This window comes from Quercus lobata, chromosome 2 (genome assembly GCF_001633185.2).
Source record: "Quercus lobata isolate SW786 chromosome 2, ValleyOak3.0 Primary Assembly, whole genome shotgun sequence".
Taxonomy (NCBI): Eukaryota; Viridiplantae; Streptophyta; class Magnoliopsida; order Fagales; family Fagaceae; genus Quercus; species Quercus lobata.
Genome location: NC_044905.1, coordinates 93,945,133 through 93,967,525, shown reverse-complemented (window position 1 = coordinate 93,967,525; position 22,393 = coordinate 93,945,133). Strand labels below are relative to the sequence as shown.

Here is a 22,393-nt window from a genome sequence, read left to right as displayed (position 1 = left end):
CCAAAAAGCGCATTTTGAAAAAAGCTCAACCAACTTTTGCGTTTGGTAAACTCAAAACGCAACTTTTTTATAAAAGTTGCGTTTTGAGCAATGAGAAAAAACTGAGAAGAAACGTGGAAGGATTATGGACCCTCAGGGGTCCATAAATGAAAACGCGCTATGCGTGTTTTGTATATTACCGTTGCAAATCCGAAAATTACCGAAATACCCATCAGTCTCTCACGCCCTCATCTCTCATCTGTGTCTTTTTTCTTCGTCTTCGTCTTCCTCTGCTTCTTCACCGGTCTACCCCCACAATCAACAAATCCCATTTCAACCTTTGATATTCCGAACACATAATCAACAAAACCAAACCAAAAATAACTCAAAATCAACACAAAAACAACTTAAAATCAACTCAAATCCGGAAAACCCATCCCAAACCATCCCAAACCCAACTCAAAATCAACCCAAATTCCATAGAAAAAAAAAACCCAAAATCCCAAAATCCTTATGTTTCAATCATCTTCATCTTCATCTTCATCATCATCATCATCATCTTCTTCTCTGGAGTGTGAAAAAAAAAGAATAAAGGATGAGTTCTAGCATTGGTGACGATGGTTCCGATGTGTTCTGATTTGAAGTGCTAAGAGGCAAAAAAAGAAAAGAAAAGAAAGAAAGTTGGGAATGTTCTGGACTGAGAAGATGGTAGAGGAAAGAAGGAAAAAGGAAAAGAAAATAGTGTGGTTGGTTACGTGGGTGGATGAGAAAAAAAGAGGAGAAAAAAAAAAGAAAAACACAAGGAAGTAGAGCCACGTGTGTGGAGAGAAAAAAAAAGGGAGAAAAAAGAAATTATATGATAATATTTTCACAATATTTTTACAATAAATTTTAAGGTAGGCTATTATTAGCTAATATTGGTGAGAAAAAAATAATTTTTTTAGAAAGAGAAAAAAATAATTTTAATAGTATGTTAAAATTAAAATTACTATCAATTTTTATCACAATATTTTTACAATACTTTCATAATAAATCTTAAGTGGTAGATTATTATTAGCTAATATTGGTAAGAAAAAAATAATTTTTTTAGAAAGAGAAAAATTGATTTAAGTATGAAACAAACTCACATAAAAAAAAAATTTTGAAATAAATTCCCTTATATATACATTGTCCTTTTTGGTCATTTACCCCTCAAAAAGCCACTTTTATCAGCTTTTACCAAATACTCAGCTTTTTCATTATGCACTTTTTAACAGTTTTTACCAAACACTCAATTTTTTGAAACTCCACTTTTTACATTATGCACTTTTACAAAACTCCACTTTTTCATTATGCACTTTTTCAAAGAGCTGAACCAAACTCACCCTATTTTTAGTTGTAATTGGTTCTAGTATGATATTTTATTATTTTATTTTGACTTATAATAAATTAACACCTCAACAATTGTGAAAATATCATGCCAATTTGTGATGTTAATATTTTATTATAATGTGAAACAACGTGAATTGGACAAACCAAAAATAATATAGCAAATATACTACAACTTTATGCATTCAAAAAAAAAAAAAAAAAAAAAGGCCAGCAAAACAGTGAAAGTTGAACAAACTAAAACTACTGTAACGAAATTACTGTAATTTTTCTCATTCACTTTTTTTATATATAGAAATATACAATACACTTACAATGTAAATTTATATTATAAACACATAAAAATTGGCAAATGTTGTACACATTTGCAAAATTTGTACAATTTTTTTTTTTTGCAAATGTTTATAATATTTGCTACTTTTTATGTGTATACAATGTAAGCTTACATTATAAGTAAAAAGTAAACCTATAAAAATCCCTTAAAAGAAAAAGAAAAAAAAAGCTCAAACTAAGTTGGCGAACTTGAAGGAATTAAAAAAAGAAAAATAAAAGAGAAAAAGACAACTCACTAAACCAAAAATACTATTCATAACACTGTTCATGAGCTTATTAAATATATATAATATTTGTTACTTTTTGTGTGCATACAATGTAAGTTTATATTACAAGTACAAAGTAAACATGTAAAGATCCTTTAAAAAAAAAAAAAAAAAAAAGCTCAAACCAAGTTGGTGAACTTGAAGAAAAAAAAAAGGAGGGGGAGGGTAAGTCTCTAAACCAAAAATACTGTTCATAACACTATTTATAAGCCTATCCGCTCTTTTTATATATAGAAAAAAGAGTACAAATTGATGACTGAAAAAAAATTTAAAAAAAGAGATGAATAGTATATATTGAACAAACCAAAAGTACGGTAGCTTTTACACATTCATCCAATAAGTGTCACAAAATTTTCACAAAACATTTATTTTTAATTGTGATTGATCACAGTTTCATATTTTATTATTTTATTTTGACTTATAAAAAATTGACACCTAAATAATTATGAAAATATAGTGAAATTTATTATGTTAGTATAACAATATATATGGGGTTCTTATAAATATTTAAAAAAAAAGTATAAAGAGAAGACCAAAAAAAAAAAAACTGTACCTACTATAGCTACAGTGCCACTTGAATACACCAAAGTGGCACTGTAGCAATTGTTCAAAACTTAAAAAGAAAAAAGAAAAAAGAAAGTGTACCGCAGTGGTATTGCCGCTTTTTATATAACTAAAAGATAAAAATTAAATTCAAAAAGAATTAATTGAAAAAAGAAAAAGAAAAAAAAGTCACTTGCTTTACATGACTCTTGAAAATTCTAGGTTTATAGGTTTTCTTTCTCTTATTTCATTATACGGTGAGCTTTAACTTAACCAAGTTGGGTACTGGGTAGTGTGTGAAAGTCTTTTCCTTCCAGCCAAACACTACTTTTCTTCAAGGAATCAGAAAGCTTAATCAGACAGATTTACATCTCTCTCTCTCTCTCTCTGTGGACATCGGAAGAGCACGTAGATTTACAAACCTGAATTGCCCAGAAAAAGAATTTCACCAATTATCAGGTTTGGAATTTTTCTTCTTAATAACCTAAACTTACAATTCTTATTTTTCTACTTTGATTCACAATCTACGCTTTACTAAGCATGAAATTAAAGAACTAAAAAAAAAAACCCAAAATTCGATCTTTCTATATGAACTTGTTTAGTTTTACTCACTCTATGGGCATTGAACAGGCCAGGTCTCTAACGTTGTACCTCGATCATCTTTGGTGTACGGTCAAATATGGTATGTGCATTCTTAATTTGCGTTTTATTTGGATTAAATGTTTGACCTTTAGTACATGTGGTACATTTTAGGCTTACTTACTCAAACAACAAAAAAAAAGGGAAAATTTTGTAAATGTGGGTACATATATATATATATATATATATATATATTTATATATATAAGCTTGTATAGGGTCAAAAGGATGGCATGAGCATAAATTGTTTAGCCCGAACGTGGTGAATGCCCCTGGATTGCCCTGCAACTGGTTATGACAGGCGGGTCAGTTGCCCGTAGGTTTTACTTGCTAGAGGCGAGTCCAAATGGGTCTTCTTTAGTACATATGCTATTTTAGGCTTACTTACCCAAACAACAACAACAAAAAAAGGGAAATTTTTTTAAATGTGGGTTCATAGGCTGAGATAAAAATTGTTCTTTGTAATATATATAAGCTTGTATAGGGTCAAAAGGATGACATGAGCATAAATTTTTTAGCTGGTTAGCGGTGAATGCCCTCGACTGCCAGACAACTGGTTATGACAGGTGGGGTCAGTTGCCCGTAGGTTTTACTTGCTAGAGGTGAGATAAACATTGTTCTTTGTAATATATATAAGCTTGTATAGGGTCAAAAGGATGGCATGAGCATAAACTGTTTAGGCAGGAAGCAGTGAATGCCCTTGGATTGCCCGACAACTGGTTATGACAGTTGGCGTCAGTTGCCCGTAGGTTTTACTTGCTAGAGGCGAGTCCAAATGGGTCTTCTTTAGAAAGGTTCCCTACATTATTTTTATAAAAAAAAAAATTATGAATGATGAGGGTTAGTTATTGCTATATATGTTGTTGGAAATTGGAGTGTTAGAAGAAAGAAAAAATGTTTGTTGCTGTTGTGATATTGGTTACTAACTGAGACTTGTTACACTAGGGGTGTAGATGAATGAATTTTGATACGAAATTGTGGTGTGAGTTTTGTGTACAAATTCTATGTACTTAAACAAGTTTGTGCTTAGATGAAACTATTCCTGAGTGGAGTTGTTATTATGTTTTTACAAATAAACGGGATGTAACCAGTCAATGACGTATGAGTAGTTAATGGTTTAAGAAGCTTTACTTTTTCTTACAACTTCTACATCTATGAATGATGATATGGAAGGTAGCATACCATTCACCTAAATAATTTGGAGGAAAAAATGGTTAGAAGAGCAATCATGAGACTAACTACCCTAAGACAGGTAACATTGATGGAGATTTTCATCCTGAAGGTCCAACAAGGAAGTAATTGCTATACAAAAATGATTGGTATGAAGATTGAAGTTATTCTAGAGGATTAACTGCTAGATTTTAGGTAATTTTAGGCATCTAATAGGTGGAAAATAGAACACTATTACAGGGGTGGAATGATGGGCAAACAAAATTTGGTGTATGCCATCAAGTTTGAATATTAAGAAGCTACATAGTGGACCCTGACTTATATTGAAAGGCAGACATATGTTAAGGGATCATGGAGCAAAAATATAAGGTTTCCTCTTCTACATTATTATGCTGCATGCATTCTTGTTGTTAGGCCCTCATTACTAAGCTAGCTTGTATTCAAGTTCAAGCTCATTTATTCTTGCAAGACAAAATTAATGGTTTCGTTTAAAAGGAATATTGATGGGAAGTACAAAGGGTTCAAGATCCACAGGGTGCGTGTATAGCTTAACAATGAAAAGAAGAAATGGCCATCTTGAAATTAATTTTGGCTTATACTAGAAGTAGTTTTCTACCTAACTAGAGGAAGTCAAGATATTCTACAGCTTTTACTTGAGTAGTTACAAAATGCAGCATATTGACTTGCTTTATTGGACTGCAAACATAATGATCTGGAATAATCTGGGTTCCAGGCAACTAAAAAGATATATTTTCTTATGTTTCAATCTCAACACCATTGATATATGAGTTGGATACTACATTATGTGTCCATTATATCACAAAAAGAAATTAAGTTCTTCCTACTTGTTATAAATTTTTTCCTTACATTGTTATTCAAGAAAGGGATTATTACTAGTCTTTATACTTTTTATGTAAACCATTGATGTCAATTTTACCATCTCAAAAATAAGTTAAGATGTTTTGTCATAACCTTTTTGTTTCATTGAATTTCATTGTTCAAGAAAAGGATTGTCACGTTTATGTTGTATTCAAAGCATTACTGTCCGTATTAATCAAGAAGATGTTTTATAATGTGAAAGCATTGAAGGCATTTAGGTCATGTTTTACAGGCAATGTAAAATACAAATCTAATGAAGTATATAATGCTTTAATTGCAGTTTTTGCTATATCTATTTCTTCTAGCAACTTTAGCTATGTTTAGTGTTCTTCATTTTCCTGCTGAAAGAATAAAAAGTTATACTTCTATGTGTCCTTGCAACTTAGTCTCTGATTTATACTGTAACTGTTGTACAGGCTATGTATATCCGTGTTAAGCGTAGTAAGACAACTTACTTCATACGGTGTGATCCTACTGAAACAGTTCTAGACATAAAGGAGAAATTGCAAGTCCTCATCGATCAACCAGTTAACAATCAGCGTTTGATCCTAGTTGGTACTGGGGAAGTTTTAGAGGATTCAAAGACATTGGCAGATCATAAGGTATAATCCTGTGTGTGTATATATGTGTGTGCATATATATATATATATATATATATTTTTTTTTTTTCATTTTTTTTTATCCTTATTTGTATTTAAGAAATTAGTACTCAGAAGCACCTGCAATGCCCTAAAATCTTTTATCATATGAGCTTTAAATATGTTTTAATTTTGTCAATACATTCATCGTGTCTTTTTCAGGTTGAAAATGATTCAGTTGTGGCACTGACCTTGAGAAAAGGTGGTCTTCTTCATTCTTTCCTCTCTGATTTTTATGCATCACCTATGTACTACTGGGTACCCTTGTGCATTTTTGATGTTGCTGATAGGAGTCTGAACAGCTAAGTTGCAATTGTTTGAATTTCTATAATTTTCACCTTGTACTATACTAAGCTACTCTTTAGCAGTAAATAGTTGAAAGGTTAGATGTTAATATTTTCCAATGAACTCTAGCTCAAATAGCACTTCCTACCATGGCCTCACTACCCTATTGTAATGAGGGGAGTAAATGCAATCTTAGCTAGAGCCCGTATAACATTTGCCATTTGAAAAGGTAAGAAGTCAACTGATACACTATAGCTTTATTTTGGTACCCTAACATGGCCCGTCCTTGCACATGTCCACCATGAATCTATTCATCTATGATGCTTCCACCAGTCCAATTTTTCTATTGTAGTTTTGACCTGTTAACAGTTTTAATCTTAGAAAACCTGACTTTTTCAAGCTGGAGGATAAGCAGTTGGAAAGTATTGTGATTCAGTTAGTTAGGTGGCTCTCATAGCTCATGAACAAGCTTATGTCTCTTCAAGGATGCATGAGGTTTTAATTTTTCATAGGTTCTGTAACATTGGGACAAATTTTGGGGGCTCTGGTGGGTAGTGTTTCTTTATATAATATGGGTCTTATGGTTCTCTTAGCCAATGTGGACCATCTTAGATTTGCTGGTCTTGAAATTTTTTATTTTTTTTGGGTAACTAATGAAAATTTATTGATCAAAAGGAATATACCAATGTACATCGGATGTGTACTCGAGTAGCAGTACATCAATCTATCAAATTACAATGCTCAAACATATCTAATAAATTAGAGCAGCGAATAGAATTAAAAGCAACGCTCCAATCTAGGCCGTTAGAACGGTGAAGTGCTTTAATAGGACATCAGTCTAAGTCAGTTAGTTGTTTGGACCCTTAAATTCTGAAAAAGGCTGTTACTAACATCTGCTTGTCTATTTTTCCAGAAGGGTAATCATAGGATTAAGTTATTTAAAAAAGAAAAAAAATAGTAAGAAAACCCAAGGAACTTGAGTGAATAGCAATGTGAGATGATCTGTTTGAGTGATAGTGTCATGATAAATGTGCATACTAAAACTACAAGTTCTATCTTTTGCTTGTTCTCACTATTGGGAGTGCCATTGTACATATATATCTTGGGCTAGGCAACATTGTGGCCCTGAAAGGATCTAAAGATGTTACTCATCTTCAATTTGGTTTTCATTGCATGCTTTAAAAGGCAAAGGCCCAATTTCCTTAGGACAAACAGCTTGTTAACCTAGCAAACTTTGATTTTCAGATTTAGAATTAAACTTGATTAATATAATATTTATATTTATGAACCTGAGGTATCAATGACGGGCTATTAGACTTGTTTTCAAGATTCTATTTTTGGGAGAACTTAAGTAGAGACCAAACCATCCAAACTGATCATCTGGTCTTGATCTGTTTGCTCATCATATTGCTTCTTATGTCTTTTTTTGATAAGATGTTGCTTGTTATGTCTTATGTTTACTGCGTGGCCAGATTGGATGTAGAAATGTGTAGTTATATTTTCTTTACACTTCATGAAATCTAATCATATAAGAAGAAAGTAGTTGTTAAATTTTAAGACTTGCATTCTAAGAATATTTGTGGGTGTCAGATAATAATGGAAGGTGTTATGCAACTGAAGATATTTATGAAGAGCTTGTCTGATGTAGTAGTTTAGTGGATATTTCTTTGTAGTTCAGGTCCATTTTGGTTAAGATTTCCTCTCTCTCTCCCCCTCTCCATACAAATGTATGAGTTTATTTAGAGGAAAGAAAATATCTCTCTATATACAAAATTAATGGGTGCATTTCAAGAAAATGTTGTATAATCAAGTGGCAGCAATGAATATCAACTGGGAATCATACTTTGCCACTCTGGAAGTAGAATCCATGCCTATAGTTTATGGAAAGTTAGTTCATAATTCTTGGAGATCACCTCAGTTCCATCTGTGATCTAACTCCTGTACTTGTTTAAAACTATCTTTATCATGGGCTTTCTTGTGTTGCTTCCAGATGATAATGAGTTCGAGGAGGTAGACATTGTGCGGCCAAATGATTTTTGCCAATCACGGGATGCAGACACTGGCAATTGGTAAAAAGACCCGGAGGGCTCTAACTTTGCCAAGAATTTACTCTTTACTGTACCTTCTAATCAATCAATGGCATCTTGAAATGTCAATTGGTTCGAGTCCAATAAGTATTCTTGTACTTCTCGATTAAAAAATGTTGTACACCTTCTCAAGAAATGCATGCCTAGTTTAGAAAATATGATTTTGTTGAAGTTTGCTTAATATTACTGGAGGATTAAGTAATTTAGGTTCCGATGGTAGGTTTTATGAAAAGGTGACCCTGTACTTCACAAAAAAATATTACCTTATGGTATAGACTTCACTGCATAGTGCATAAAATTAGGAACTGCCTTGTTTACAAACTTAATCACCTTTCTGATTTTCAAAGGTATTAGATAATAATAACATTATGATTATTGATATTAATAAGAATGTGTTTGTAGGACATGAAAATGGGTTATTTGAAGAAGAGAATAATGTGTGGATCTTAATTTATGTGTAAAAGTAGATGTAATTTCAAAATGGTACACTAGTATTAATTGGTATTGAAATATTTTGTTTCTTTAATCAAAACCAAAACGGTCTCGGGTATAGTATTGACTCCATTGGATTAAAATTTTAAATTTCTATGATGATGTCAGATGGTGTAGTGTAATGGCTTAATGGGAAGTAACGCTTATTCCCAAAACTTGAAGTTATGGTTGGACAGAAAAAATAAAATAGTAGTAACCTTAGATGTTAGATCTAGGTGATATAATGAAACTATTGCACGAGTGAAATATGAGAAATGATTAAACCAAATTTACAAGTCAATAAAATCTTAGAATATGTAACCATCATGAAATCTTTTTAACAATAATGCAATTGCATTAATGCCTTCCGTATATGATCCTTTATTGTAATATAATTATGCTTTTCAAATATCATTTTCAAACTAAATCATCTAAGATAAAAAAATCTTGATGTAACAATAGTTTGCTTAATCATTTGTCAACCTTGTTTCTCCACATACCTTAAGCAAACAGTCATACTTCAAAAACTAAATAATGTCAAGATGAATTAAACTTTTGTGCAAAACATCCTCTGCACTAATTCAAGAAGGAAACACAATAGAAAAAAATTCTGGAAAGCCATGAGTTTGGAGTTGGCAACAGCAACACCTGGTGACATGGGGTTCCTATGAAAGAACATATAGTAAGGTTGTCTTTGAAGCAAAATGTTCATCTAGGCTCAATCAAACTTCTTCTGTCATGCTGTGTCAAACAAATTGGCCCTTTCTCCAATGCTCAATAATTAACCCAAGGTGGAGGCGTTGGTTGAGGAATTTCATCTTTATTGATTAGCATTTTCACAACTACCGACATTGATGGTCTTAGCTCTGCAGCTACTTGTACACAAAGCAGCCCTATTTGAAGTAATCGGGAAGGGTCCACATTCCGAAAATAATCCTCTGAGACTGGATCAGCAGCTTCACATAGCCTACCCTTCTCATAAAGATCCCAAAAAAAAAAGGAAATTTTTGTTAAAGATTTCAGTCTTGATTCATGAGAAAAGAAAGTATTTCTCTAAAAACATGAATTGGTGATACTTCAGGTAAAAAGATTTACCTTTCTGAAAGTCCAATTTCCTTTTCCACATACAACTTGAAGGACAATAATTCCAAAATTGTAAACATCTGCCTTCTCAGATGGTTTGCCAGCAATAGCACACTATGGAGCTATATAACATCTAAAGATGCACGTTTAGAAATGGAAATATAATTAGAGATGATAGGTTCAATATTGCATAGCAATAAGGAAAATTGTCATCTATGACAAAAAAGAAGAAAGAGTAACAGAATTGCAATTTTTTCCCCTATGGTGAATGGTATTAATTTACCATTGCATAACAAAAATTAAAAGTAGATGACAAGACATTTGCTCCTAGTAAAAGTGATGCTAAGTTACACATTCCTACATAGTGCCAAAACAGAAAAAGGTGCAAAATGGGAAGATAATATGTCTAGGCACTTACCCTGTGCACATAGTCATACCGTTCGCCTCTACCTCATGTCTTGGAAATAATCTAAGAAGTCCAAAATCTGCAATCTTTGGCTCAAAATCACCATCAAGTAGAATATTGCTTAATTTCAAATCTTGATGGATAATTCTCAAATTTGATTCCTCATGAAGATAGGCCAAGCCCTCAGTTGTACCCAATATGATCTAATACCTTACATCCCACCTCATCAGCTGAGGATTAATTTTAACTGACTCAAAAGGCGCACAAGTAAATGAACTGAATAAGAAAAGTTAATATTCTTATATGAACAGGAGTTCAAGATTATTTCAATACCAGAAAAGTTATCAAGAAGGCTTTGGTTTGGCACATATTCATAAACAAGAAGGCTTTCAGGGCCTGTAATGCTGCATCCCAACAGCTTTACTAGATTTTTATGATTGATGCCACTGATCAAATTGACTTTATTAAAGAAATCATCTGCAGTTTGTTTACTTTTGAAGAAGAGCCTCTTAACAGCAACAACTTTCCCATCTGGTAAAATTCCCTGATTAACACAAAGAAATGTACCTGGTTGATTTCATATACAAAATTTTTATTCCCTCAAATAATGTAGAAATTGAATCTTGAAGTTACTTTGTAAACTGAACCATAACGCCCTTCTCCCAGCTTTTTGGAATTTTGGAAGTAATTTGTGGCCGATTCTAGACTTTCATATGGAAAATGTAGTATGGACTTGTATAAGTTGGACAACAGACCTCCTAATTGCTTTTTCTCTGAAATAAATGCCAGAAGAATAAGCTATTTATTAACTCAATAAGTCAGACATAATCTTTTTCCTTTTGAATGAGTAAATTTGGCTGATTAGCTGAACAACCGCTTAAGATTAAAAGTGAATCACAAGTAATCCTTCAGAATCTAAATGTAAAGCATAGTTACCTTTCCTCTTCTTCAATACATTCTTCCTAACAATACAAACAACAGTTGTGATAATCAACACAAGACCCGAAGCTAAAGTTGTTGCAGCCAAAGTAAGGACTAGCAGAGAGATTTCCTAACAAAGATTAACATATTGATCAGTAAACAATAGTCATGAGAAATTAAATTATTTTACCAAAAAAAAAATGAAATGAAATTAAAGCACTTTGTATACCCACAAACATATATATATATATATACACACACACAAAAAGAATTCTAATTTGTTTGACTAGATAATTATACAAATTGATTGTGGGATCAGTAGTGGAATTATTTATGTTTGAAGGGGTTTAATTAAAGCACTTTGTAATACCCACAAACACACACACACACACACACACATATATATATATATATATATATTCACATACACACACACAAAAAGAATTTTAATTTGTTTGACTAGATAATTATACAAATTGATTGTGGGGTCAGTAGTGGAATTATTTATGTTTGAAGGGGTTTTCTACCATATTAATAATGAAGTGCTTCTGGTTAAAAAAAAAAAAACAACAACAACAACAACAACAACAACAACAACAAAGTGATTATGCAGTTACCAATTTGATATATGTTCATAGAGAATTCTAGATAAAGATCTTCTCAAAATTTTTGGATGAAGATTGAAGACCAAATTCTCCATAAAGGAAATGGTAAGACTAATTGCTTTAATGAGCTAAAAAAAAAACTCACCATTAAAACTTTTGAGTGGAATACCTCATGTAACAACCAACATTCAAGACCCTTTCCTTCTTCCTTTGGAGTGCATGAACTAATATTAGAGACCCCCTTGGCCAAACGCTTGTCACAAGCAAACCCACTTACTGATTCTCACAACCAGTTCTTCTTCTTATATTATTATTTTTTAACTGGGATTGAGTGGGGTTGGACTTGGACATGGATATAAAATAAAAATGGTAGGGAATGTAAACATTAATTCATTGTGTTTGGCTGAAAGAGTTGGGTATTTATAAGAAATTTAAGTGGGCAAACTGAAGCCGAAGAATAATATGTGAAATCTAAATAGTGGGGGGAAAAGCATTGTTAGATGTAGAAAGTGTGTGGTCAAGTCCTCAAAGAACACTTTAGAAAACACGGAAGTAAATTAATCTTTCTCAAAAGCATATTGTTTTTCAAAGCTTGAAATTAAAAGTTGATTTTCGTGAAGTTATATATATTTTCCATTTCAAGAATGTTGATTTGAACGAGAGGAAAAGAGAACGTAAGCCTTAACGTACGCCACAGGGAAACTTTAGCCCTTGACCCACACACCAACCACGAAAGTAGTGTAAGAAAGTTGTAGTGAACGAAAGCTTTGCTAATAATTGCCATAATATACCATTTATGTAGGAAAGAAAGAGATTAATTAACACAACACATACTAGTTGTAGATTATCATTTACCAAATACTTCATCTTGTATACGCTATAATTTGTGATTATTTGGTGTAAGTGAGGTTGAAGTCAAAAGAAAGTTGTTCATTGTGCAAATCTAGGAATTTTGGTTGAGAGAACTAGAGATTGGTCAAGCCAAATTAAGGACATTTGAAAAACTGGTTGGAAAAAAATTTTAATTTAACTTGTGCCTAAGGATTCTAAAAAAAAAAAAAAAAAAAATAAAAAATTGTGCCTAAGGGAAAAAAAATATTTGTTGTTGATAGTGTAACGACTTACAAAACTCTTGATGTGTCGGTGGATATATAGATAGATTCAAATTATGGTAACGGTGGGGATATTACAATTTTTACTTTATAACTATTATAAATTGATATATCACCAATCAAAATAATAATAATAATAATTAAGACATTCATTTATATATTGTTGGTATCCTAACAATTATATTCATTGCCATATCATTGATTCATTGTAAAGTTTATGTCGCAAAATTTGTAATAGCTTTTGCATTTTCGTCCAACTTATATTGAAATATACAAAAGCTACTACAGATTATTTACAAACTCATGTGATGATAATCAATATATATATATATATATATACATAAAAGTGCAAACCTCATGTAAGAGTGCATGAGCTTCTGCCATGTGATGCTCTAATATTTCATTTAGCCTTTTTAACCTCTTTTTATTAAGTCTATTTACTATTAACCAATAGATCATTGTAACTTCTTTTTATTGTTATATAAAATATGGGCCACTTTTAACAATTATACCAAATGTTATTTTTTACAAAATGTGCTACTTTTTAGAAACCAACCAAATCTTATGAAAAACTCAAGCCCAGTTATTACTTTACATATTATGACCCAGGTAGATCAAAGCCAAAAATCTTTCCCACTTACAAACTCTCTTCTGCCTCTCCCACGTGCAAATGATACTTCTAGAAATCTCAAGCTCATGAAAGCATGTCTTTATTTTTTCTAAATTTCAATTCAATACATTTTTGTTTACTAATAAAGTTCTATGCAATTTATCTAGGCAAATTCTCTTTGTCATTGACCAGTACAACAAAAATATATATAAATCTTGAGATTCTTGAGGTTGATGAAATAATTGACAAATGCATATTTTTAAAATTATTAATAACAAAAAAAATTCTGATAAATAGCATATACTATCTCACAAAATACCATTTACATAATATTTTCTTTAAAAAAAAGTCAATGATAGGAATGGTAAAAAACATGATCCTATACCAGAAAGATAAAAAATACATGCAAAACAATTTTCATAGGAAGATTTATCTTTAAAGAATATAAAGACCATAGAAGAGATCAAATGCATCGAATGAGATCCTACAAAATAGGTCTATTAATCATTTCAAATTATACTTATCATTTACATGAAAAAAATAATAATACGTCATACTATTTACATTAAGAAAATTCATATTAACTTCAAAGTTTGCAGGATGTAAACTGCTACGGTATTACAACAAGCAACATTGATACAACAAAGGGTTGGTATTATATTTCATGCGTGCTTTATGAAAGGAAAGTCAAACCACAATTAAGATCATTTCGGTGTGCAAAATGTGAAATATCTCACTATCTCAAGGTTAAAGGCACTTACATTTGACAGGCCAAAAATGTATTGACCCATTGTGATGAATTAACCAATTAATTAGTCAAGTTAATTAATTAATTTAATTAGCATGCAATAATCGTGGCAATACAAACAAATCACCAACTAAGTTAAAATGCAGCGGAAAATAAATTGACACGGTGATTTGTTTACGAATGGAGAAAATTTACACGATAAAAACCCCATTGGGTGATTTTAAGGTCACCACTCCCGAGAATTCACTATTATCACAACAAGTGGTTACAAGTAAAGGAATCTTAGTACCTTATACCAACCTACAGTTGAACCCTTACTCCATTACCCAATTGGACTTGTTCTGTAGTGACAATCTCTCCTTTCAATGCACGACTTCCAGTATGTGACTAACCAATTCGATGCGTGGATCCCAGTACGTGGCTTACACACCAACTTGAGAAGGATGTTGGCTGCAAAGTTCTTCAATTCATCACATGATGAAGATCATGAAACTCCTTGGTTACAAAACCCTGCGATGTACAAACACAGCAGCTTCTTAAATAGAAAGATGAACTAGGGCATATGTCTCCGGTTCACAATATGCTTGTGAAAAACTTTTGCATTAAGGTGCATCAGCTGTGACGACTCTTAAAACAATTCTTATATATGTTTAGGGTTATGAGAAAAAAAAGCTCAAACATCTATACATGGATTGGATGAATCATAATTAAAAATCTGATTTTCTTAAATCTCGATAGATACCCTATTTATCGAGCAATTGTCAAGCATCGAGCTTAAACAGCCTTTTAAACCTCGATAGATACTAGCTGTTGAGTTTTAAAATCTAACACTTTTTCACTTAATTCTTGAACAAACTTGCATGACTTTAACACTTGAACTTGAAATCTTGTTCCTTGAAGTATTAAACACATCCTAGATCTACCTAATTACAAGTAAAGTACGTTTTGTAAAAGGATTAGCCAATTTTATATTGACATATGTTCCTAACATGATTCACATATGTCCTAACAACATTAACTACATTCTCTCCAAATATTTGTAACATATTCATCTCACTATAAGTACTATACATACAATTGCAAACTACTTCATATACATTATTCAAATTGAAGCTTTTGATGCAATTAATATACCAACTTTTGTGATAGATCAAGACACTGAGAAAATCCTAAATAAATCTGCAAGAGATCTTGTTGAAAAATAAACTGAGGTACAACTTATTTAAATTGTTAAATTATTGTATAGTTTTTTTTATCATAATATATATTAAATATATTCCTCATATGCATATTGATATTGGAGAAGGAATTCCACATGATCTGGAAAAAAAAAAAAAAAAAAAAAAAAAAGATTTCCTACTTCATTTGAATGAATTCAATTTAAAGGATGGTTTTGAAAATTACACAACTACTATGATTTTTGATGCACCTTCAAATGACAAAAAAGTATAGAAGAAAAAAAAAATCCAATATGCTATATTAACTCTTTTGCTATGCTATTCTTTATACAGTAACAAAAAAAAAATATAAAATCATTTACAAAAAACTGTCACATCACTGAAATTTAATATGAATGCAGATACTTACATAAAATCTTAGTGACAACAAATCCACAAGTCCAAACTTTGTAAGATCCGGTCAGGAATCTTCCAATGCCAATTTATTAGTGATTAACACAAATGATGCAACAAAAGAAAAAACTAACGAAATCTCAAAATTGAACAAATAAGGACGGACCAAACTTGAAATGTTGAAAATGAAGAAATAGATGATGATAATATGGCGCCCCTCAACAAGATTTACATAAAGCATTGAAGAACCAAAAAAAAAAAAAAAAGATTTCACAGTGAAGCTCTTTATTACATCACATAATAAAGATCAATAATATGGAATGAATTAAAATGCTTTTATCAACTTTTATTATACAATATTACTCCAAAGTTGTTTATTTTATTGCTCATTACTTGAACAGAATATTTACAATGGATTTGTGTGTGCAATTTATAATTATTACTTTTTATAATGAACTTATTACTAACAAAGTTTTATAACAAATATGCTATAAGATATGTAAAATATTCTCCAAAAAAAATTATATAAAATATTACAATATTATCCGTGCATCGCACGGGCAACATACTAGTTATAATTAATGGTGGACTTTAACTACCTGATAAATGAACATTTTAATTACTTTTTATGAATATAATTAGTAACACATTATTTTATAAGCCTCAAATAGTCAAATTTATAGTATCCCAATATCCCTAACATGACTTGAATAAATTTGATGTACCCCTTGTTAATGTTGCATTCCTTGATATCTTTCTATTAATTGTGTTTTTGTGACAAATTCTCATTGGATTACATTGTTTTCAAAAAGAAATCATGACTAACACTCCAGAGAGTTAGAATCCAAAAAACTTATTAAGAATTGGGTAGACTAGGTGCCTAGGGGACAACCCAGCTACCTTTCTCCTCTCTCTTTCCCTTATGCTGATTAGGGGTTTTAAATATGCGGTGTTAATATATTGGGCTACTGTATTATGGGTAATGTATTAAATTTAAAAAGAGAATTTTTAAGTGTTTGTGAACACACACCTTTGCACATACTTCCTTTCACAGCCCATCTCACAATGGCGCACCCTAGTTCATCCAATCAACACACCTCATTTCACAGCCACCCCCACTTGAAAAGGTATTTCTGGGCCTCACATGTGTGGGTCTCATACGTGTTGTGAAAGAGATGTTTTTGTAATACCATTTCAAAAGATAATTTTTCCAAACAGTGACATCACACAAATAAAAATCAACACCAATCTCCTTTGCCTTTCTTATCATTGTTGTTTATTCTCAAATTGCAGGTTCATTGAGATTATATATGATTTTGACATAAAATGATTAATGTTTTTTTAGGGATTTTTGTAAAGGGAAGTTAGGTTTTAATAATTTTTTTTAAAACCACAACTTATGTTTTATTTTGACTAAATTTTTGGTTAAAATAACATTTCAAAGTTGAAATTTCATTTTTTAGCTTTTCTTGTTAAGAGTGTTGTAGTTTAACTGATTTGCACATCATGATATTTTCAATGGATACATCCAAGATTCAGATCCCCCCATGCCCAACTATCAATGTATAAAAAATAAAAAATAAATAAAAAATTTCTTGTTGGTTAATTTTCTTTGGAAACAAACAAGTCTCAATTCTTAGCCTTTTTTTTTTTTTTATAATAAAATATATTTGTCGAATTTAAAGTAGAGCCCAAAAATTATAGCCAAAATATAGAAACCCATAAATTTAATATAGAGCCCAAAATCTAATGTCGAATTTAACAAGAATGTGTTTGAAGGACATGAAAAATGGGTTATTCGAAGAAGAGAACAATGTGTGGATTTTAATTTGTGCGTGCATGTAAAAGTAGCGGTAATTCCAAAATGGTACGCTAGTATTAACTAGTATTGATATAAAAGAAGGGGTTGAAACATAGGAGAGAATGCCAAAGTTAGTAACTATAGGTTGGAAGAAGTAATACGGGAGATGTTTAGAAAGAATTTTTTAATTTAAAAAAAAAAAAATTGCAAAACATTGTCATTTAAGAGCATTATAAGAAATAATATCGACATTTTTTAATAGTTATGAAAATATTTGAACTATGATATCCACTTCATAACTATTGCATGTTCTTACCATAAGGTTAAGATACCAATTGGTTCTTCATATAGACAAGATAATTTTGTACATATTGAATAAAAATCTAATAATTAATATATATTGCATCTAGGAGCCTACGTTGGTCGTTGGTTATAATGAAAGCAAACATCATAGTAATACAAGAATTAAAAGTTAGGATGAAGATTGGAAAAAAGAGAAATACAGATCTCATAGAAATGGAAGTGTGAATGGCATTGAACACTTGAATCCAAGGCGTCATATCCATGAAGTTCTATGGTTTCTTAATATTTCAATACCGTGAGATTTTCTAATTTTCTTGTATATGCATTGTAGAAGAGTATTAAGCAGCTCTTTTCATGTAAGATGTGGCATTTAGCACTACCCATATTGTTAGAATATCAAGAAAATAGACAACAATCTAATTCTATGGGTCTGTTTGGATAGAACTTATTTTGCTGAAACTGAAAACTTAAAACTGAAAACACTGTAGCAAAATAATTTTTAAATGTGTAAATAGTACCGTGGGACCCATTTTTAATGAAAAAGTTGATAAAAAGTGGAGTTTGTGGGTCCGTGAACAGTGCATATGTGCACTGTTCACTGCAGAAAGTCAACCATTGCGGTTACTGTTCATTGAACAGTAACCGCAATACTCCAAATGAAAACGCGTGAAAAAAAAAAAAAAAAAAAACAGAAACGCAACACAACGCACATAGTCGAACCCAAACACACACTATATCAGTATTTTAGCACCTGGTACAGGTCATAGCCCTGGATCACTTTGTATCCTATGAATTATGATCTTCATTAGGCTCCCCAAGGACTGTTACCTGACCTAGTCACTTGAGCCATATGAGCTCAGAATAATGTTGCCTCTTTGAGCAAGAATCTCCTCTGTACTAATTCAAGAAGGAACACACTGGAAAGCTAGGAATTTCAAGTTGGCAACAGCAACACCTGGTGACATGGGTTCCCATGAAAAAGTGAATAAAATAAATGTTCATCTAGGATCAATCAAGCTTTCTGTCATGCTGTTCCCTGAAGTCTGGGTGTCCGAATCAAGCTGAAAATTATAAGCTCTAAGTGGAACAATTTGGTTAGCTTCTCTAATGCTAGAATTAAGAAATGGTGGCTGTGTTGGTTGAGGAATGTCTTGACTATGAGTTAGCATTTTCACAACTACTGGCATCGATGGCCTCAGTTCTGCAGATGCTTGTACACAAAGTAAGCCTATTTGAAGTAATTGAGATGCTTCCACTTCTTGAAAATTAGCCTCTAATTCTGGATCAACTGCTTCACATGGCCTACCCGCTACATAAAGATTCCAAACCTTTAAAAAAATGGGAAAAAAAAAGGCTTTGTCAAGATTTTAGACTTAAGAAGAGAATTATTTATCACTAAACGTATATTGGCTAATAGGCCAGGTAAAAACACTTACCATTTGTAGGATAGAAGAATTTTCGGAAAATGAACTATTTCTCTTTCCACATACAACTTCAAGGATTAGAACTCCAAAACTGTAAACATCTGCCTTCTCAGTCAACTTGCCATGAACAACATATTCCGGAGCCATGTAACCCCTAAAGAACACAAATATGGACAATTCTTATCTTGGAAATGAATATGTAATCAGAGATAATAGGCTCAAATATTATTAACATGGAATTTTTTACATGTGGATGTGACATTATTAATCACAGAACAATAAACTTCATTATGAACAAAAGAAGATAATATAGAAGGTCATGGCACTTACAATGTGCCAGCAATTGCAGTGCTGATGTGAGTCTTATCTTCTGGAAATAATCTAGCAAGTCCAAAGTCTGCAATCTTTGGCATAAAGTCCTCATTGAGAAGAATATTGCTTAATTTTATGTCTCTATGAATTATTCTCAATTTTGATTCCTCATGAAGGTAGGCCAAGCCCTCAGCTGTACCCAATATGATTTTGTACCTCACATCCCACCTTAGCAGCTGAAGATTCTTTTTAACTGAATCAAATCAGAAGCGGGCACAAGTAAATGAACTGAATAAGAGAGCAATATTCTAAAGTGAATGAGAGTTCAAGATTAGTATGGAACCAGAAAAGTAATCATGAAGGCTTTGATTTGGCACATATTCATAAACAAGAAGGCTTTCAGGGCCTGTAATGCTGCATCCCAATAGTTTTACTAGATTTTTGTGATTGATGTCACATTGTCACTGATCAAATTGACTTCATTAAAGAAATGATCCACCCATTGTACACTATTGAAGAAGAGCCTCTTAACAGCAACAACTCTCCCATCCGGTAAAACTCCCTGATATGAAACAAAGAAATCTACCTACTTTATTTAATGTGCAAAAATCTCAGTACCTCAAATGACAAATATAGATAATGAAACCTGAATTTACCTTGTAAACTGAACCAGAACCTCCTTGTCCCAGCTTATTGGAACTATGAAAGAAATTTGTGGCCCTTTCTAGAATTTCATATGAAAAATTAAGTTTGGACTTATTTAAGGTGGCCAGCAGATCGCCTACTAGCTTTCTCTCTGAAACAAAGGCCAAGAAAATAAGCTAACTATAAACTCAATACGTCACATAAAATATTTCAAAATCTAAATATAAAACATAGGTACCTCTCCTCTTCTTCAATATTTTCTTCCTCACAATAAAAACAACAGTTGTTACAACCAAAACAAGTGCCAAAGCAGAACTTGTTGCAGCCAAAGTAATAGCTAAGCGGTATCCTAACCAAGAAAAACATAATAATCATTATAAAGCATATATATAAGGGAATGTTTAAAGCATTTATTAGACGAAAATTGTGAAGGACTTTTATACAAGCACTCTCTTTATATGTAAATGTCAAATTCTCACGAAAAAAAGATGTTTTATTTGTCATTTACGAAAATGCGAATTCTTAGTTATGTTTTCTGTGTAACAATCATATTATAAATGGATCCACTACAACTTTTTTGTGTAGTCATACCATTTAGTAAATTATTTAATTTATGAATCCCAAAGCCCAAACAATCTAAAATCTAAGCTCTGAAGAAGTCCACCTAAGACAACAAATGAACCAGAAACAAAACTTTATGAATCATCCTTTTGATGGCATAAAAGTTTTAGATTATATAAGGCCAATTCCAAATCCACTTTCATATATGGGCTTTGGCTAAGTCAAGCAAGGAGGAAATTCTAAAACTAAATAATTGGTGTAGTCAAGGACTAATTGCTTTGATGAGGTAAAGAAGAAAAAAAACTATAAATCTTTACCAAAAAATGAAAAAACTCACCTTGATGAATATTATTTCCTCCTACTGTATTACTTGAATTATAATAAAACTTTTGAGTGTAATACCTCATGTAACACCCAGCATTCAAGACTCTTCCTTCTTCCTTTGGAGTACATGAACTGATATTATAGAAAGCATTGGCCAAGCACCTCTCACAACCAGTCCTACTCACTAATTCCCAACACTGAGCCAATCCATAAACCATTATATTTCCTTTATTCACGAACCCCACAAAGAAATTATCATTCTTAGGCGCTTCCACACTCAGATTCCTCACCAACTCTTCTACATTAGCTCCAAAAACACTACGGTTCCCCACAAAATCTTGTGTCCCACACACGGCCGTCTTGTGAATCCAAAGTATCATTGAAGAAATTGTAGTCATCGCACCTGAGATAACACCCGTCCATGAAAAGCCTGCCTCCACGAATGGCTCTTACAAATGGATAGCAGTATTGTATCCGGGTCTTGCTCTGTGCAAAACAGAGATCACAGTCTGTCTAAGAGAGATCTTTCATGCACTCACCAAAGGTGTAAACTGTGGTATTACCAGCCCCATTCATGACAGCTGCATATCTTTGTGTGGCAACCAATGGGGTCGTAGTGTCCATGGTTGCCAAGAAGTTTGCTATGAAAGTTTGACGCTCAGACAAGGCTGCTGATTTGTTTGTGCATATAAGAGCAGCCTCTGTGGCTCTTGGGTCAGAAAGAGAACTATATACAAAGAAAGATAACAAGAAAAGAAGAAGAACAAAGATTGAGTGATACATCAAACCGAAAAAAGAGCAAGAGTTGGATATGTAATCGTTGAGAACAGACCAACTCTGTGTTCTGATTGATGGAAAGTGATCTGATTTGATACTTGATTGGCTTTATTGTATAAAGAAACTATGCAAAGAGATGTCAGTTCTCTTCACGTAACATTAAAAAAAGAGCAAAGATCAATCTACGAGGAAATTTGCTTTCGAGCCATTAGTGTGGTTGACATTCAACTCCAATTATTGATTACTACTTTTTTTTTTGTTAGAAATACTGAAATCAATAGTATTGTAGTGAAAAAATATACATGAGTGATTTTATATAAGAGGCATATATGTGCAGTACAAATAAAAATGTTGTACAAGAATATGCACTATATAAGTAATCTAGTCGCTAAAACCTACAACACTGTAGGCATTAACATTTTTATTTTTCAAATAGTTATGAGAAATGTTAGTTAGTATGTTACGCGTCGAAAATGTAGGATCTAAGTCTAACCGAGGTTGCTATGATATTAATTATTGTGGTAGCTTTGAAT

General features: G+C 32.0%; 2 protein-coding genes and 1 pseudogene across 4 annotated transcripts; 1 reads left to right on the top strand and 2 right to left on the bottom strand.

Moving 5' to 3' along the window:
* The first annotated feature begins 2,686 nt into the window (after positions 1 to 2,686).
* Positions 2,687 to 8,487, top strand: LOC115977285. Of its 2 annotated transcripts, none has more exons than XM_031099056.1 (5): positions 2,687 to 2,948; positions 3,125 to 3,171; positions 5,593 to 5,778; positions 5,977 to 6,016; positions 8,090 to 8,487. In XM_031099056.1, exons 2-5 carry the CDS (start codon positions 3,169 to 3,171, stop codon positions 8,170 to 8,172), a joined length of 312 nt encoding a protein of 103 aa, XP_030954916.1. In that variant the 5' UTR covers positions 2,687 to 2,948; positions 3,125 to 3,168; the 3' UTR covers positions 8,173 to 8,487. The 2 variants fall into 2 exon arrangements, with proteins under 2 accessions (XP_030954916.1, XP_030954915.1); XM_031099055.1 differs by having other exon boundaries at positions 2,690 to 2,948; positions 3,120 to 3,171.
* Positions 8,488 to 9,127: 640 nt separating this feature from the next.
* Positions 9,128 to 11,945, bottom strand: LOC115958396 (cysteine-rich receptor-like protein kinase 3). The gene is made up of 6 exons (XM_031076818.1): positions 11,818 to 11,945; positions 11,083 to 11,197; positions 10,780 to 10,919; positions 10,159 to 10,690; positions 9,753 to 9,873; positions 9,128 to 9,629 (listed from the first exon to the last, which is right to left on the bottom strand). Exons 1-4 carry the CDS (start codon positions 11,818 to 11,820, stop codon positions 10,373 to 10,375), a joined length of 576 nt encoding a protein of 191 aa, XP_030932678.1. The 5' UTR covers positions 11,821 to 11,945; the 3' UTR covers positions 9,128 to 9,629; positions 9,753 to 9,873; positions 10,159 to 10,372.
* Positions 11,946 to 18,554: 6,609 nt separating this feature from the next.
* On the bottom strand, positions 18,555 to 21,866 carry LOC115958389 (annotated as a pseudogene). The gene is made up of 7 exons (XR_004084522.1): positions 21,097 to 21,866; positions 20,437 to 20,547; positions 20,210 to 20,349; positions 19,897 to 20,115; positions 19,572 to 19,806; positions 19,254 to 19,395; positions 18,555 to 19,145 (listed from the first exon to the last, which is right to left on the bottom strand). The product of XR_004084522.1 is annotated as a cysteine-rich receptor-like protein kinase 3 (transcript).
* Positions 21,867 to 22,393: the final 527 nt, after the last annotated feature.

Coding starts and splice junctions, on each gene's coding strand:
- LOC115977285 (XM_031099056.1), top strand. Junction 5,779..5,976: donor AGACATTGGCAGATCATAAG/GTATAATCCTGT, acceptor TGTCTTTTTCAG/GTTGAAAATGATTCAGTTGT. Junction 6,017..8,089: donor GGCACTGACCTTGAGAAAAG/GTGGTCTTCTTC, acceptor TGTTGCTTCCAG/ATGATAATGAGTTCGAGGAG.
- LOC115958396 (XM_031076818.1), bottom strand. Junction 10,920..11,082: donor TGTATTGAAGAAGAGGAAAG/GTAACTATGCTT, acceptor CATTTATTTCAG/AGAAAAAGCAATTAGGAGGT. Junction 10,691..10,779: donor GTTATGGTTCAGTTTACAAA/GTAACTTCAAGA, acceptor TGTGTTAATCAG/GGAATTTTACCAGATGGGAA.